The sequence below is a fragment of the Pseudozyma hubeiensis genome, assembly GCF_000403515.1.
Source record: "Pseudozyma hubeiensis SY62 DNA, scaffold: PHS57, whole genome shotgun sequence".
NCBI classification, from domain to species: domain Eukaryota; kingdom Fungi; phylum Basidiomycota; class Ustilaginomycetes; order Ustilaginales; family Ustilaginaceae; genus Pseudozyma; species Pseudozyma hubeiensis.
This window is the reverse complement of record NW_012133839.1, coordinates 366,537-382,578: the sequence shown is the minus strand read 5'-3', so window position 1 is coordinate 382,578 and position 16,042 is coordinate 366,537. Positions and strand designations below refer to the sequence as shown.

The following is a 16,042-nucleotide window of genomic DNA, read 5'->3' as shown; positions in this document are numbered from 1 at the left end:
TCTAGAATACGAGAGCGAATGTATCTTGTCCTTCTGACTTCAAAAAATGCATCGATCAAAACCGGCTGATCCAGCTCTCTTGTACCATATATCACATGCATCAGTCTCGACTTCAACTCGCATGACACCCTCACTGATTTATTCGATCTAGATTCGTACTAAGATACTTGCTCAGCTCGTGTGAGGTGTAAACATCCGGAGGCCATGAGTTCCTTCCGCTCACTCATCCCGTCCTCTTGTGCCTCACGGAGCAGAGCCTCATTTGTGGTGAGCCAGACTCTCATGACGAAATCGAGAGAGAGGGAGAGGGAGAGAATTCCAAGACACGAGAGGTCCCCCTCATCGTCGTCGGTGATGACCATGTCGTGATGCGTATTGAACCTAGAAGACGAAGCAGCATGCCGCCTGTTGTCTTTGCTCACGTCTGCTCCCCCACCTCCACTCCCTCCCGCAGAATGATGGCAGCATGTCAGTGCTGCATAGATCCGTGTCCGTCCTGAATGAGGCTCTCAGGGGACGTAAGCAAGAGGTTGCGTGTCGACGTCAACGATATGCTGATCGGGGATCAGGAAAAACCTCAGCGCCGACATCGGGTGAGAGCTCATCAACGCCACGGACATCGCCAAAACTCGACGAGACGCGCTCGACTAAATTGGGAGTCGACGCGACTGAGGGGAAAATCGAGAGGCCGAATAGTGCGGGCATGAGAGCAGTGGACCCCCTTCGGCTGCGCGACGTGGGTCACACTGCTCAACTGCCTCCCTGGGCCGAACGCGCCGTTTGGACCCTCGCACGACTGGAAAAGTGCCGCGATTTGCAGTGCGTTAACCTGGATCGATCCTGGATCTCTCAAGCTGTCAAGTCGAGACGAAAACAGACTGGTTCCAAGCCGACTGAGATTAATTTCAGGACCCGTTGCCCTCTCGCTGTTCCTTGCTCTTGCCGGCGCCTCGCTTGCCGTTGCTCGATCCTCTGCTCTGTCCTTGAGCTGCGCGTGCATTCGAACATCTTGGGTGCTCCTGGATTGCACGCGCCTTGCATCCATTCTATTTATCGCTGCTTTTGGCGTGTGAGTGTGAGCGTCCTGCTGCTTTTGCGCTGTCGCTCTGCGCCGCTACTGTAGCATCTGTGCGACCTCTTTACACGACCGCGCGCGGCTAGCCTACGCCAACCCTGTTCGGCCATCGAGCCGGTCTGGAAACCTGTGCTCCTGTGCCTCATCATCCCTCTTTTGGTGCCCATCCGTGTTTGACCCTTCATCCGCTACCTTTTTCCAGGTCTCGGGCACTTTTGGGCACCTCGTGCCGTTTTCCCCTCCCCATGTTTCTGGCGGCAACACAGGTGTGCCTGCCGCTCTGACCATCGTGCACCCTCACCGCAACTCACTCCCAAGTTCCGACTTCCTTTTCCGCTCCTTTGCTCTCTCGTGCGGACCTTTTCTCCTGCCACCACCATCCCTTGCCCATCCTGTTGTTTTCCCCGTTGCATTCTCTCGTACCATCTATCCAGTCGACATATATCGCATCTCGCACTCCCTACGCCTCCTCTTGCATTACAATCGCACCCACACCATTTCGCACGCGTTTTCTTACTTTTGCATTCTTCGACACCTGTCATCGGAAACGCAACCTCCACCATCCGATGTCCCACGCATTCCGCATCTCAACAATTGCAGCTCTTTCTGGCTTATCTCGCAGCACGTAGGGCCCACCCGCACCTCAAAGCCTCCTCGCACACCATCAAACTTGCATTATCGTCCTTAGGCACGGTCACCACCACCTTTCGCACGGACACGCGTGTCATATTCGGCAACGGCTCGAACATCCACAGTCGAAACTACTGCTCATCGGGACCCTGGCCTGGTCGCTGGTATGAAACCGTACCCCATCCTTTTTGATTGGAAGACGTTGACATCAGCGTAGCAATATTCAATACAACACGGCCGAACCTTGCTACATTTTCCTGCAGTTCACGCGGCCAACGTATTGGTACGCTATCAATCCTGCTGTGCGACCATCTGGACCGTCGTCGTTCGCTGCACAATCTCATGATAGCAAACTGCTTTATGCGCATTCAGGGTCCGACATAAGAAGTACTCTGCCGAAACATACATCAGTACGCTTCCTTGGACGATCCCAATCCTGCCAAGAGCGAGTCAGGCGCTTTCCGGCAAGAACCTCTGTTCTCGATCGACTCTGGCTTCTCTGAATACGTCGCTCCGCCATTATATGGACGATGCCCGACGGCACTCAAGTCATCGACCGCTCTTTGCACCACCATCTTGACTCTTTAACCGTAACACCAGCCTTTCAGCGCATGGACTACGCATCAGCATCGAGACCACCCCCACCTCCTGGCATTGTTCCCCGAGGTCCATCTGTGTCGGGATCAGTAGCCACTCCAGGTGCAATCGCGGCATCCGCCCCTTACACATCTCAACCATCGCCATCATCGTCACGTGCGACTCAAGCTACGCTCGCTGCGCCCAGACCCATGCAGCCTTACCCACGCCTTACGTCGCCTCAGCCTGCTGGTGAGCCAGGAGCGACCCCTAACAGCTCAGGCGCTCGCTCGCCTTCCCCGACCAAACGCTCTTTCAATTTTCCGATGGGTGATCCAAGTGAAAGGTGGAACTCTATTGGTCAGGTTTCCGGCAACGGAAACAGAGGCTCGACCAACGTAACCACATCGCAACGCAAGCCGTCAATACACGCAGGACTCTCTACATCGTCCGCCGCCGCAGAGCCCTTCCTCGGCTACAATGAGCTCTTCTCACCCAACGGCAGCTCAAGTCTTGCCACATCGGATACGTCCAAGAGTGCCAATGCCGCTGCCCTCTCCACCTCGGATCCCATGAACGTCGCCTTCCGCTCCGGTTCGAGCACCGATTCCAGAGCAGGATTCTCATTATCGTCCAGTCACGAGCAGGACCTCATCTCACATCGATTCGGCTTGTCACCAGGACACTATGCTCCTGGTGGGCGTGACGACGTCTCTTCACATATAGGCGGCAACCCCCGCAGCGCCGGTCACGACGACTTTCTCGCACGCTCACCGTTTGGGCCCGGAGCTGGCCACCCAATGCTCGGTATGCCCAATCCGGGCAATCTCAGCCCAAGGAGCATGATGCAGTTGCAGCATCAGCACATGCAGATGCAATCCCAGCTCCACATGCAACAACAACAACAACAGCAGCAGCAGCAGCAGCAATCTTCGCAGCAGCCTCAGTTCGCGCCACCACAGCAGCTGGGTATGCAGGCAGGTGTTGGCAACACTGCTGGAACAACGGCACCGGGCGGGCCGCCCGAAGAGATCACCACCGTCTTTATCGTTGGCTTCCCAGACGACATGACCGAACGCGAGTTTGCCAATATGTTCCTCTTTGCGAAAGGCTTCGAAGCGTCAACACTCAAGATTCCAGCCGGTATTGGCGCCATCGGGCCCAATGGACGCTTATCAGATGGTACTGGACCGCTATCGGCAGGCCCTGGTGGTCCCTACCAGGCGGTCAACCTGCCAGGTTCAGGGTTGTTTGATCTGGGAGGCAACGCAGGGCCAGCCTGGGATGAGCCGAACATGCCACTTGGGCTTGGCCGCGGAGGAGCCAGCGATACCTTTACTTCCCTAGCCAACATGACGGGCATGCCCAATGCTTTGGGAGCTCCAGGTCTGGGCGGCGCTGCGGGTGTTGCCAACAGTGTCGCGGCCGCGGCGGCCGCGGGCAAGATCAAGCAGATCATCGGCTTCGCCAAGTTTCGCTCACGTGCAGACGCGCTGGAGGCACGCGATGCACTCAACGGACGCAAGGTGGACGCGGACAAGGGCTGCGTGCTCAAGACGGAGATGGCCAAGAAGAACCTTCACACCAAGCAGCGTCCTGTCCTGACAACACCTGGATTTGCAGAAGGGCCCAACGTCGGCATGCCTCCACCTTCCAGCATGAGCGCTGCTGCTGCTTCCGGTCAAGCACCAGCAATGCCGCCATTTGCCCTAGCGACACCATTCGATCCTCGCGCCGGCCCGCAAATGAACGGACCCGGCTCGCAAGGCGGGCCATTTGGACCTTTTGCCAAGGGTCCAGGCAACTTCGAGCCGTTCAACGGTTCTGGACCCACGTCAAACGACCTTTTGTCGCCTCACGAGATGTTTGGTGGTCCTGACTTCTTTGCTCAGGGCGGACCCGGGCGACTAGCACCATCGTCGCAGCAAGCGCAGTCGCAACAACTGCAGTCGCAACCGCAGCAGCCAAGCTCGACGGATAAGTGGGGTGGGTCGCTAGGACCGCTCGACTACTACGGGCCAGAAAACGGTACGACCTCGACTTCGACATCGAACAGAGGTCTTCAAAGTATTGCTACTCAGACACTCAACGCGCAGAACGCTCCGAGGTCCGAGTGGCCACCTGTCGGCTCTCCGCCGCCGGGGCTCTACAGTGCCGCAGCGGGTGGAAGCATGGCGGTAGCAGCATTGGCACAGCAGCGACCGGGATTTCAGAGGCAAGGCTCGCGTGGCACCTCTGTCGGGGCGATCGGCCAAGAGCAGCCTGCTGCCATCGCTGTGAACAAGCCGGAGGATGGCATCCAAACCGCGCCCCGGTCGACGAGTCCAGACACGGCGGTGGCTGCTTCCGAAGCCCAGGCAAGCTCGGCGGCGACCCGTTTTGGCGCTCTCAATCTCGGCTCGCCTCCCGCCGATGATGAGGGCGCCAAAGCTCCGCAAGTGCCGAGTCCAGATCAAACTAGCACTACGGGTAGCCGAAATCTCGTTGGCGATAATCATCCACCCGTCAACACGCTGTTCGTCGGAAACTTGCCCAGCAACGCCTCGAGCGCAGTGCTTTCTCAGATCGAGGATCAGCTGCGAGGCGTCTTTGGCAGCTGTCGAGGCTACCGACAGATTTCGTTTCGGCTGAAATCCAACGGGCCCATGTGCTTTGTCGAGTTCGAAGACGTGCACACTGCGTCGAAAGCCATGTCGGAACTCAATGGCCACTCGCTCGGCGGCTCGATCAAGAATGGTGGCATTCGTCTCAGCTTCAGCAAAAACCCTTTGTTTCGTATGAATTCGAACTCGGCGATCAACGGCACCGTTGTCGGTGGGAGCGGCTCGAGCACCGGAACGCTTCCTTCGCCCGATAGTGGTGCTGTCGGACCGCATGCTCCATTGAGCCTAGGTTCAGCGAGCGAAAGCCTCTCATCTGCTGCGGTTCTAGGATCGCGTCGCTGAGGGTTCTCTGCCCAGTACCAAAAAAAAAAGAGGAAATTCACGAAGAAAAAAAGGGTTCAATGCTTTGCGTTGATCTCGCTTCTGGAAGCCTCCACACAACTTGCTTCTTGACCAGCATCATCCCGATTGACGTCACCATCCATCGCCGCGACTCATCCTGCTGTTCGGTCGATCAACACCGTCAACTTTCTACATTTAGGTGTCACCATGCTCGATTCGATCGATGCGGTCGACTTTGACATCGATTCCGCCAACAATGTCGAAGAGACGGCGTATCAAGAAGGCTACCAGCAGGGCTTCGATCATGGCGCGCTTCACGGGACGTTCGAAGGACGCGAGCTGGGGCGCGAGAAGGGGTTCGAGCTATGGGAGGAGGTGGGTTTCTATCGAGGCATGGCCGAGGTTTGGAGAAGATGCTTGGAGCAGGCAGATGCGGCTGGGCACAGCTCGCGGAAGCAGTCCAAGCAAATTCAACACCTGGCTGGTCTCGAGAGGCTCATCTCGATCTTTCCTGTGACGAACACCTCGTCAGATGCTTCGCTCGATCTGGCACAGGCTACCCCGGACGAGTCTGTCGACATTGAGCTGGACGCCGACGCAGAGGCAGACGCCGACGCAGGCAACGACGACGATTTATCCAAGCTCGACATGTTGACGCTTCTCGAGAAAATCCGAGCCAAGTACCGACTTACATGCTCGGTGTTGGGGATCACGCCGCAGCGCCCGGCATCTTTGGCCGACATGGTGAACTCTGCAAACCAAGGTGCAGCACCAGACGGCTACAAGAGCGAAGGCAAGACGGTGCTTGTTGCCGGTAAACTCGTGGACCCATCTCAACTCAAGTACTGAGGCGATCATCACGTTCGTCTAGTGCGATACTCTATACCCGGCATGAGATCTCCTTTGCTGTCCCCCGTTCGACAAATTTGCAGCTGGGAACGCTTTCACTCTGACTCTTTTGGCTTGCGCAATCCTCAAAGACACCGCTTGCATCTTACCCCGAACCTCTCTCAGTCACCCTTGCTTTTCCGTGTTCTTGTTCCAACATACCCTTAGCGACGCGGCATTTGCAATTGCTCATTCTGTCTTCTCCGCTGCACCGTCGTACACACATGTACTCGATACTCGATCCCTACTATCTGTCCCTTCGTCGCGTTTGCTCTGTCTCTTGGTTCGCCTCTTTCCTTTGTATTGCAGAGTTTCGTAATGGGTTTTCAGGACGGTGCATTCTTCTTTGACTGGTGACGTGCGGTTGATGGTCTTGCGATGGGGTTTGATTGTCTGTGTTGTCCGATGCGAGAGTGCGTATGTGACTGTGTTAGAGTGTGGCCAGAGGATAGCGCGTGGTGTTGTGCAGGGTCGAGGCGAATTTCTGGGCCATGATTCGGTGCGTATTTTTCAGGTCAGAATCCTTTCGTTCCGTGCAATTGTTCAGGTGTACTTCTTAGCGTTGGGTGGTCAGTGTACTGGCAGACTTCTGCAAGCGGCACACCGAACAGTGCTTGCCAACGATGTCGAGGCTCAGCACAAATGTCGTCGGAGCCTGTCGTCTGTCGACAACTAGCGGGATAGCAAGTCGGTCCATTCACGGTTCGCACAAGTTTTCCGGACGAGAAAATCTACCTCCCACCGGCGCGTGCTCCTCTTTCCAAAAGGCGCAAAGAGCACGACCGAAACGCGGGGTCTCCAAAGGGGCGAAATTCATCCCCGCTAAATGCGATCGATGCTCGAGTCCGGCCAACCGGTCAGTAACGCGAGCCAAAGCCGCGCGCTGCAGTGGGCGATTTTTTGTCCCGCAATTCCTGGCCCGAGAGAAGGGTTTACCGGGGTTGACAGGTAGGAGGACCTGCACTTCTCTACCCGCTTCTCCCTGCATCCTTCACACTGTCAGGCCATCACACGATCACCACCACCACCACCATCTCACCGCGGCGCTCGATCGAATCCTCAAAACCATGTCGTTCTCCGCACTTCGTACCGTCGCGGGGGGGACCTCGTCCCTGCGCGCGCGTCTCGCTCTCACCGCAGCACCGCGTCTTGCCACCACCCTCACCACTCCTGTCGCACGGCCCTACTCAACGTTCTACAACACCGACGTGGCAGGTCTCACCGAGGATCAATTGGAACTTCGTGAAGCAGTGTCCAACTTCTGTGCCGCGGAATTGCCCTTCGAAACAGCCAAGGCGATCGATCGCAACAACGCCGCTCCCAAGGACATCTGGCGCAAGCTTGGGTCGATGGGTCTGCTGGGCATCACCGCACCCGAGGAGTACGGTGGACTTGGGAAAGGCTACCTCGATCATACGATTGTTATGGAGGAGCTGTCGCGTGCCTCGGGCAGCGTTGCGTTGAGTTACGGTGCTCATTCCAACCTCTGCGTCAATCAGCTCAATCGTCACGGTACGAAGGAGCAGAAGGAGAAGTACCTGCCCGATCTGATCAGTGGTGAGAAAGTTGGCAGTTTGGCAATGTCCGAACCAGGTGCTGGCTCGGACGTCGTCAGCATGACCACCACCGCCGTCGAAAAGGACGGTGGGTGGGTCCTGAATGGAGGCAAAATGTGGATTACCAACGCACCCATCTCATCCACCTTCATCGTCTACGCCAAAACCGACCCGCGCGCGGGCTCCAAAGGCATCACCGCCTTCATCCTCGAGCGCGGCATGCCCGGCTTCACCACCCTCCCCAAACTCGATAAAGTCGGAATGCGCGGTAGCGACACCGCCGAGATCCACTTTGACAACGTCTTCATCCCTTCCGAAAATGTTCTCGGCACCGTCAACCGTGGCGCTGCAGTCCTCATGTCCGGCCTCGACCTCGAACGTCTCGTCCTCTCCGGTGGCCCGCTCGGCCTGGCTCAGTCTGCATTCGATTACTCGGTCAAGTACGCACACGAACGCAAGCAGTTCGGACAACCCATCGCCGAGTTCCAACTCATCCAGGCAAAGATCGCAGATATGTACACCAAGATCAACGCCGCCAGATCGTACGTCTACGCAGTAGGTCGGGCGTGCGATGCGGGCAAGATCAGCAGGAGAGATTGCGCAGGCGTCATCCTCTACTCCAGCGACAGAGCTGTCGAGGTCACATCGGAAGCTATGCAGATCCTAGGCGGTAACGGTTATACGAATGACTACGGCATCGATCGTATGTGGAGAGACGCTAGACTGTACACTGTCGGCGCGGGTACGCAGGAGATCAGAAGGATGTTGATTGGCAGAGAGTTCAACGTCCAGCTCAAACAGTAGATCCTCTCGTCACAATAACCAACCTCTTTCTCACAACATCATCGCTTGTGTGACAGGAAAACCCACTCTGAAATTGAAAGAATACCACGACTCGTCACGACGTAGGAGTATTTCTCCCGCCGCTCAACAAGGCCATCAGGTTAGCACCGTTCATGGCGTGACTGCCGACATTCACTGCGCCCTGCTGCTGCTGCTGACCCTGACTCTGACCCTGCCCCTGGTGTCCGGTGGGTGGACTCCCCGGCCCCTGCGCATAGTACGGCGCAAACTGCTGGCTCCTTGCCCCCTCCTGCATCTCGTAGGGCGACCTCGGCATCGGGGGCATCCCCAGCGGCTGACCCGCCAACACCTGCTGCTGGATGTGCGGCGGCATGCCCATCAGCTGCTGATACAGCTGCGGCGGCATCCCCGGCGGCGGCGGCGGACGCGCACCTCCGGGCGGGAAGAAGCCAGGTGGGAAACCGGCGTTCGGCGGAGGAGGTCCACGCGGTCCACCAGGCCCGCCGGGGATGTTCATCGGCGCAACGCCCGGAGGCAGGTTGGCCATTCCGGGAGGAAGCGGTCCTCGAGCGAGACCTAGACTGGCGGCAATGTGGGGGGGAAGTTGTTGGAAGCCTGCAGCCATCGGAGGTCGGCCGAGGAGACGTGGATCCATGCCGGGCGGAGGCGGACGGCTGGGCATGCCTCCGGGGAAGCCACCGAATCCGGCCATCCCAGGAGCCGGGCCAGGCGAAGCAAGACCGCCGGGTCCACCCGGACTCGTCGGTGATCCAAGTCCACCCAGTTGCTGACGTGGATCGTTGAACGAAGCTCCACCGCCAACGCCCACAGAGGGAGATTCAGATCGCTGCTGCTGCTGCTGTTGGTATTGCGGATACTGCTCGTGTTGCTGCTGTTGCTGAGAAGGCAACGAGGTGCTCGATTCACGATGGTGCTGTTGCTGCTGCTGATGGTAAGGCAGAGGAGAGCGGGCGTCCACACCGTGATGGTTGTGCGTCTCGGCCGACGACATTCCCGGCGAAACAATGCTTCGGGGCCGCTCGTTGCCACCATCTTCGGCGTCGCCGCGGTTTCCTCCTCGTCCCTGACTACGCAGAAGCTCCTTGAGTCGGTCCGCCGACTCTGCATCAGGACCCTTGCCCTGCGTCGGCGTGCCCGTCCCGCTGCCACCGCCGCCTTGCAACATGGCCATGAGCTTCTGCATGCTCTGCTGATCCGCCTCGGACACGTTCTTGCCCGAAGCATCCTTCTGCGCACCATCGCCCTTGTCGCGGACGGAAGTCTTGCTGAACAGCTCGGAGATGTTGATCGACGACGACGATGCGTTCGGAGGCGACTGAGGGCTCTGCACGCTGGCAGCGTCCTTGTCTTCTGCACCCTTGCCCATCATCGACTCGAGCATCTTCTGCTGCGCGGCGAGAGCGGCAGCTTGTGGATCGCGAGGTGGTCCGCCTTGAGCACCACCAAAGAAGCGTGCGAAACGGCTGGATCGGACAGGCAAGCCGGGTGGCCCTGAGCCATCGGCACCAGAATCACCGTGGCTGTTAGAGATGCTGTCGTACAGCGAAGCTCCCGAGGTAGAGCGTTGGTTGGCGGCGGCCATCATCTCTTGGCGAATCGCATCGAGCTCCGCTTCCCTGGAAGCTGCTTCACCGCCGAAGGCGTATTCTCCGGATGCATCGCGGCCTGCGCCGAAAGAGCTGCTGTGCGCACCCTGGTATGCGCCGGTGTTGTCGACAGGTTCGGGCTCGGGTTCGCCCCTAGCTTGCCTCTCGCGACGTTCTCGTTCCTTCATCTGCGCCTTGAACGCCTGAATGCTGTCGACGGCACCAGCCATGTCGTCGCCACGCAAGTCGTCTGCGCCCTCGCCTTCTCTGCGACGGCTGCCGAACTGACCGAATGGAGCACGGTTGTCCACCGGCAAAGGTTCCGAGTCATCTTCTAGCCAAGCCGGGTTGTCGTCGGCATCGCCAGCCCAGGGAGCACCGCCGCCTCGCTGAGCACCGCGTCGCTCGCTGGGCCGCAGACGGTCGGATGCGATGCTTGAGAACGGACCGGCGCGGTCTCGATCCCCAGGTCTTCGCCAGTCGGAGGCGGTGTCAGCTCCACCCGAGCGACGCACTCGAGGGGATTCAGAGATCTCTCCCTCCTCACGACTCTCATCAGCATCCAGGCCACGTTCGCCGCGTCGGCGGTCGCGGCCGGCTTCACGCCTCCTGTCATCAGGCAGCATGTCTCGCATCCGGTCTTTGCCGTAGGAAGCGGAGCGTTCGCCCATGCCAGAGCGACGTCCATCGCCAAGACCATCGGGATGGCCGTCTCGAGGTTGACCACGACCGCCTGGGGTGCCGGCAGGCTTGAAGGTGCCGCTCGCCGAGATCTGTCCGAACGGATTCTTGCCAGCAGGAGCAACTCGACGGCTGCTGACCTCGCCCAATCGCAGTCCCTCTCCACGTTCGCGGTCTTCGTTCCTTCTTCCTCCAAAGCGGGCGCCTGCTCCTTCCCTTCTGGGCCCGAATCCTCCGAGAGCGCCTCCAACGATGCCACCGTCTCGTTGGAAGGCTTCTTCGCCGCCGTCCGCCTGATGAGATGCATGTTCCTCTGCGTGTGCTCGTCGCGGCGTGTCGCGGTAGTTGTAGGTGGATTTGTGGTGATAAGGCTCCCACTCTCCGTACCAGTCGCGGAGAGGAGCCATGCTGGCCGGCTTTGCGACCAGGGCAGAGGAGCTGTAGGCTAGCAAGGCGCCTCTGCTGTAGACGCGAGGGCAGTCAGCCGGGCGTTTGTAGGCGCTTGTTGATTTAGCAGCTGCATTGTGTGCAAGAGGCGATTTGTGGGCGGCTGCTTGCGAGCCATTTGCTCCAAAGGGGTTGGGTGGTAATGTTGTGGCGGGTGGTGCTGCTATGCCGAGTCCCGGCGGTGGTCCGGCAGCCATGGTATTTCGAATGAGGAGGAGAACGGCACAGAGAGGCTAGCTAGGATCGTTCCGTTCCCAGTGCCTTTGAAGATGGTTGTCCAGTAGCTAAAGATAGGTTTGCAATCGTTTTGCGTAAATGCGTAGAGTTCACAGCCGTGAGAGATACAGAGCAAAGCGTTGCACAGAGTGATCTTGAGTGTTGATCTGATTCGAGTTCGAGCTTCGAGATAGCGTTGCGATGTGGTTCCGAATAGGCAGCGGTGAACAAAGACCCGGCTCGCTGGAGCTGCCAATGCGAAGGGTTGTGTGTAGTTGCTTGAGACAGCGTGTATGAACGAACAACGAACGAGGGTGAAAACGTGCGTGTTGATGCGCCAGATGGTCCGCAAGGAAGTATGTGTTGATGCAGGTGTTGGTAGCTGAATGCGACTCGAGACGGAATAGTGGTAGCACCAACGATGAAAGCGAGTGAAATGTGTGATTGGACCAACGACCAATCGGCGCTTCAGCCAACTCTGCGGGAAGTGAGACCTGCAATTCCGTCAGGTATCTCTGGAAAAGCTTGTTTCGTACGGCCATTTTTACCGCTGCAAGCCCCGACGACCTTCCGGATGCAATTTCGTGGCAGAATAAAAAATCCAACTCAGACGAGGAAGCAGCTCCAGAGTCGCAGGTGTCTGTGAGCGTAGACTGTTGGCCTCTGCGCAGCGGCCCAATCTAGAAAAATGCTATTTCGATCAATCACGCATCGGGCTCCGTCTGGTGTGATCGAGCCATGCTGCAAACCACTCACAAGACTCATCATTCAAATGAAGCATCCTTTGTCTCACGAAGCAAGCTCATGCATCCCACTGGAACGAGTGTCGGTCCAGTGTTTGTTTCCGCTGTGTATCAAGGCTGTTGGTGATTGCAATGTTCTGGTGGAAGAATCTGGAGGAGAGACTGGAGAAAGAAATGGCCGCGCTCTGCCGTGTCTCCTGCTGCCTTCTCAGGCAGTGCCGGTCTCCTTCCACGGGTACTCGAACGCAGGATCATCCTTTCTGCGCCAGAGCTTCTTCTTCTTACCCGTCGTGTCCTGTGCCCACACCTCGACGCAGTGCTTCTTGCGGAACTGTCGGATGAAACGAGGATCCCACAGCTCGGACGAGATGCCTAGGTCCTTGCAGCATCGCATCAGCGCGTTCGACTTGGCTCCCTCCGAAGCGGTCGGGACGCCTGAGGGCTTGAAGAACTCCTGCTCGCCTCTTGCCGTGGCGACGAACCGTCCTTGGCAGATGAGCACCCATTCGCGGCTCACGATGCCTTGGCCCACGTTGGTCTCGCTGCGAGGCGCCATGCCCCATCCTCCCGGTCCGAACGCTTTGTTGAGGATGCGACGGTACTTGATCTCAGGGAGGTAGATGAGTCCGTCCGGTTTGATCTCGACGTCACCCTCGTTGACGGGTGCCATGAGCACGTCAATGGCTTCTCTGCTGAAGGAGCGCTCGCCAAGTCCGGCAAAGCTGGTTCCCCACTCTTCCGAGATGTTGCTGGGCGGAATGGATGAAGATGAAGCGCTGCCCGACGACGAAGAGGTCGGTTGAGAGGTGGAAAATTCGGATGAGGTAGGACCGTTCGACGAAGCGCTAGATGAAGATCCGTTAACGAGACCGGGAGCAGCCACACCTGGGCTGACCTCGGGCTCAGCTGGCTGAGAAGCGGGGCGACTCGAGTGGACAGCTGGGTCGTTCGAGTTGCCCGTAGCTGTGTAAGGCTCTTCGGGTGCGTCCGAGGTCTCGAGCTGCTCGCGCATCGACTCAGGCAGTGGATGCAGATCCTTGAGACTGGTGCGTGCTACGGGCTGTTGCTGCTGCTTGGAAAAGCTTCGACTGCGCGAGCTGAGTGCAGGAGCAGAGACAGAGCAGAAGGTCCTTGCGGATGCGCTCGCCGAGCTTTGACGCAGGGCGCTGCGCGCCACAGATGCGATGACCGTCCTCATCGTAGGCAGTTGACGGCTCAAAGTGGAAGCGAGGGAATAGTCACGAACGTGTAGGTACCGAAGTCGGCTCGATATTTGGGCGAGCCTTGTCGCGAGTGAGATGAATCCCTGTCGATGATAGTACCGATGAGAGGTGGGTATTACTTGATTAGTAGCTCACGTGTGGGTGGTTGGTCGTGAAGGGTGGGAGGATATGTACGTCCGCCCGCAGAGATCTTCCTGGAGCACCCGACGCTTGATCATGCTCAGCCTTGCATCAAAGTGACGCAAAGTCGCCAAGCCGTGACAGTGTGGAGGCTGAAGCACGTCAAAAATCGGTGCGCGAGGCGCAATCTCTCGCGCGATAGGAAACAATTTTGTACGAGCTACCAACACACGTCCAAGCGACGCGGAGAGCGACTAGTAAGAAGCTTCTCTCGCCAACATTGACCAAGACGAGATTGCATTTCAATCGCTTTTGCTTTGCGGTATCCTCCAAACACAGGAGACTCTTCACGCCTTCACTCCGTCTCAAGCTCTTCCGGCTAGCGCACGTCATTCCTTCGCGGCACGGCAGGGTAGTCAAGTAGCACTGGATCTCAAACGCGCCGATCCGCACGGACCTGGAGACCCACCTTAACATGTCGGACCAGGAGACTGCGACGACAGCAGCAGCGGCTAACGACGCCGCTGCCACCGAGCAGATGTCGGTATCGGCTGCACAAGCAGAAGCAGCCTCGACAACCGCCGCGTCTCAAGAATCAGCCGAAGCAGCCGGCGGAAATCTGGAAGACACACTGTTCGGAGATGATGACGACGACGAAGAGGAGCAGGTGCGCGCTGTTCAGCGAGCAAAGAACGTTGATGCTGTCGAGCGCAGCGCACCCATCGACGCCGGCGATGACGATGAAGACGACGAAGACGAAGGCGTGCATCGCAAAGTTCGCCGACCGCGACAGCGCGTCGCTTCCGCCTCGGCTTCTCCACCTCCGACCGGATCAAACGGTCTTGCCGCACCCCCGCCCCTTGACCCCTCTTCTCCTATCCGCGCGAGCAACGGTCAATCCGACCGATCATCCCGCTCCGCCAGCCCCTACGGTCTCGAAGGCTCCCAAGACCTGGACGAAGACGCAAGGCGTCAACTCGAGTACAAGGAAGACGACGAAGAAGATCTTCAACCCGACGACAACATCGAAGTCGCCCACCTCGCCCTTCCCCAACTACCCGTCCGAAGAACGAAGGAACACTGGCTCGCAAGGATACCGCATTTCCTGCGCTACGTCACCGCTCCTTTTGATGCGGACAAGTGGGACGAGGAGCAAGAGGAAAAGATGCTGGTGGAAGAAGGCTTCAATTCCGGATTCGGTAACGATGTTGGAGCTGCGAGTCTGTTGAGGACTTCCAACACGATTCGTTGGAGGTATACCGACCAAGTGGATGAGGATGGTGCCAAAGTGCCCGAGTCAAACGCACGGATCGTTCGCTGGAGTGACGGCACCATGTCGTTGCAAGTCGGTAGTGAACTGTTCGACATCACGCAGCAGACGGAGAAGGGACGTGTTTCGACCACCAATACGGGTACCAACACGCCGCAGATGGGTACCAGCTCGCAATCTGCCGGACCGTCATCGTCACAGCTGTTGAGTCAAGCGACGCAAAGCATGCCCATGGGATCCAGCGGATCGTCTAACCGACCCGCACAGTCCCTCTCCTACCTCGTAGTGCCGCACGAGCGCGAGCAGGTCATGGAAGCACAAGGTCCCATCGCCGGCACACTCGCCTTCACCCCCGCCGATACCCAGTCCGAAACCCATCGTCGCATCGCCAAGGCTCTTCGATTCCAAAAGACCGCGCGTGTCGTCGCCACCGCCGCCGGTGCAGGCGCGCTCGATCCCGAGGTGGAAAAAGCCCGCATCGAAAAGGACCTCAAGGACGCCGAAAAGAAACGCATCCGCGAACGCGAGAAGCTGGATCGTCAGAACGGCAAGTTCGACGACGACATGTTCGACGTCGATGCACGTCGAAAGACCCGCTACGCCTCCGGACGGAAGAGCGGCGGTGCTTCTCGAAATGCAGGCTACTACAGCGACGACAGCGATCTTGGCGGTGGTGATGCTGCGGACGACATCGGACGCGTGGGAAGCAAGCGTGGGGGTGCCGCTTCCCAGCGTTACGCCGAAGACGACGATGACGGCTTCATCGTCGACGACGAAGGTGACGAGGACGAGGATGAGGATGGTCAGGGTAGGAGTGGTGGTGGACGAAGGAAGAAGAAGCGTTCATCGGACGATGAGGATGCGATGGAGGTGGATGACGAGCCTGATGAGATGGAGTTGGCAGAGCAGAAGATCGAGGAGGCCGAACGCGCCAGGAAGAAGGCCCTCGGTGGTGGTGGTGAGTCCAAGGACAGACCGCGCCGACCAGAACCCGCCTTCTCCTCGGACGAGGATGATCAGGATGGTGAGGGAGACGATGACGCCGCGGCTGCTCAGGACTCTAGTCAGACGCTCGCCAGGAAGAAGCGCATCATCGAAAGCGACGAAGAGTAGACACACTCGCTCTTCGCGATCGCATCATAAACACATTCCTCACAAGTCGAGTTGACTTGAATCAAAATCTGCCTCCAGCACACGTCCCGTCTGGACATCCGCCGAACCCTTGTCGTGATGTCGTGTGAGCCGAAGGTCTCGTTCTGAG

The 16,042-nt window shown here is 58.3% G+C and overlaps 8 protein-coding genes across 8 annotated transcripts; 5 read left to right on the top strand and 3 right to left on the bottom strand.

The window, feature by feature from the left end:
• Positions 1 to 158: 158 nt before the first annotated feature.
• PHSY_006024 (hypothetical protein) lies at positions 159 to 1,803 on the bottom strand (the record flags this gene model as incomplete). Its single annotated transcript, XM_012336627.1, has 2 exons — positions 159 to 381; positions 1,718 to 1,803. The coding sequence occupies 2 exons, from the start codon at positions 1,801 to 1,803 to the stop codon at positions 159 to 161; spliced, it is 309 nt and encodes a 102-aa protein (XP_012192017.1).
• An 804-nt stretch (positions 1,804 to 2,607) lies between these two features.
• Positions 2,608 to 5,226, top strand: PHSY_006023 (hypothetical protein; the record flags this gene model as incomplete). The annotated part of the gene is made up of 1 exon (XM_012336626.1): positions 2,608 to 5,226. One exon carries the CDS (start codon positions 2,608 to 2,610, stop codon positions 5,224 to 5,226), a length of 2,619 nt encoding a protein of 872 aa, XP_012192016.1.
• Positions 5,227 to 5,433: 207 nt separating this feature from the next.
• PHSY_006022 (hypothetical protein) lies at positions 5,434 to 6,075 on the top strand (the record flags this gene model as incomplete). Its single annotated transcript, XM_012336625.1, has 1 exon — positions 5,434 to 6,075. The coding sequence occupies one exon, from the start codon at positions 5,434 to 5,436 to the stop codon at positions 6,073 to 6,075; it is 642 nt and encodes a 213-aa protein (XP_012192015.1).
• Positions 6,076 to 6,481: 406 nt separating this feature from the next.
• On the top strand, positions 6,482 to 6,790 carry PHSY_006021 (hypothetical protein; the record flags this gene model as incomplete). Its single annotated transcript, XM_012336624.1, has 1 exon — positions 6,482 to 6,790. The coding sequence occupies one exon, from the start codon at positions 6,482 to 6,484 to the stop codon at positions 6,788 to 6,790; it is 309 nt and encodes a 102-aa protein (XP_012192014.1).
• Positions 6,791 to 7,181: 391 nt separating this feature from the next.
• PHSY_006020 (hypothetical protein) lies at positions 7,182 to 8,474 on the top strand (the record flags this gene model as incomplete). The annotated part of the gene is made up of 1 exon (XM_012336623.1): positions 7,182 to 8,474. One exon carries the CDS (start codon positions 7,182 to 7,184, stop codon positions 8,472 to 8,474), a length of 1,293 nt encoding a protein of 430 aa, XP_012192013.1.
• Positions 8,475 to 8,568: 94 nt separating this feature from the next.
• PHSY_006019 (hypothetical protein) lies at positions 8,569 to 11,406 on the bottom strand (the record flags this gene model as incomplete). The annotated part of the gene is made up of 1 exon (XM_012336622.1): positions 8,569 to 11,406. The coding sequence occupies one exon, from the start codon at positions 11,404 to 11,406 to the stop codon at positions 8,569 to 8,571; it is 2,838 nt and encodes a 945-aa protein (XP_012192012.1).
• Positions 11,407 to 12,376: 970 nt separating this feature from the next.
• PHSY_006018 (mitochondrial genome maintenance protein) lies at positions 12,377 to 13,366 on the bottom strand (the record flags this gene model as incomplete). The annotated part of the gene is made up of 1 exon (XM_012336621.1): positions 12,377 to 13,366. The coding sequence occupies one exon, from the start codon at positions 13,364 to 13,366 to the stop codon at positions 12,377 to 12,379; it is 990 nt and encodes a 329-aa protein (XP_012192011.1).
• A 620-nt stretch (positions 13,367 to 13,986) lies between these two features.
• On the top strand, positions 13,987 to 15,894 carry PHSY_006017 (RNA polymerase-associated protein LEO1; the record flags this gene model as incomplete). The annotated part of the gene is made up of 1 exon (XM_012336620.1): positions 13,987 to 15,894. One exon carries the CDS (start codon positions 13,987 to 13,989, stop codon positions 15,892 to 15,894), a length of 1,908 nt encoding a protein of 635 aa, XP_012192010.1.
• Positions 15,895 to 16,042: the final 148 nt, after the last annotated feature.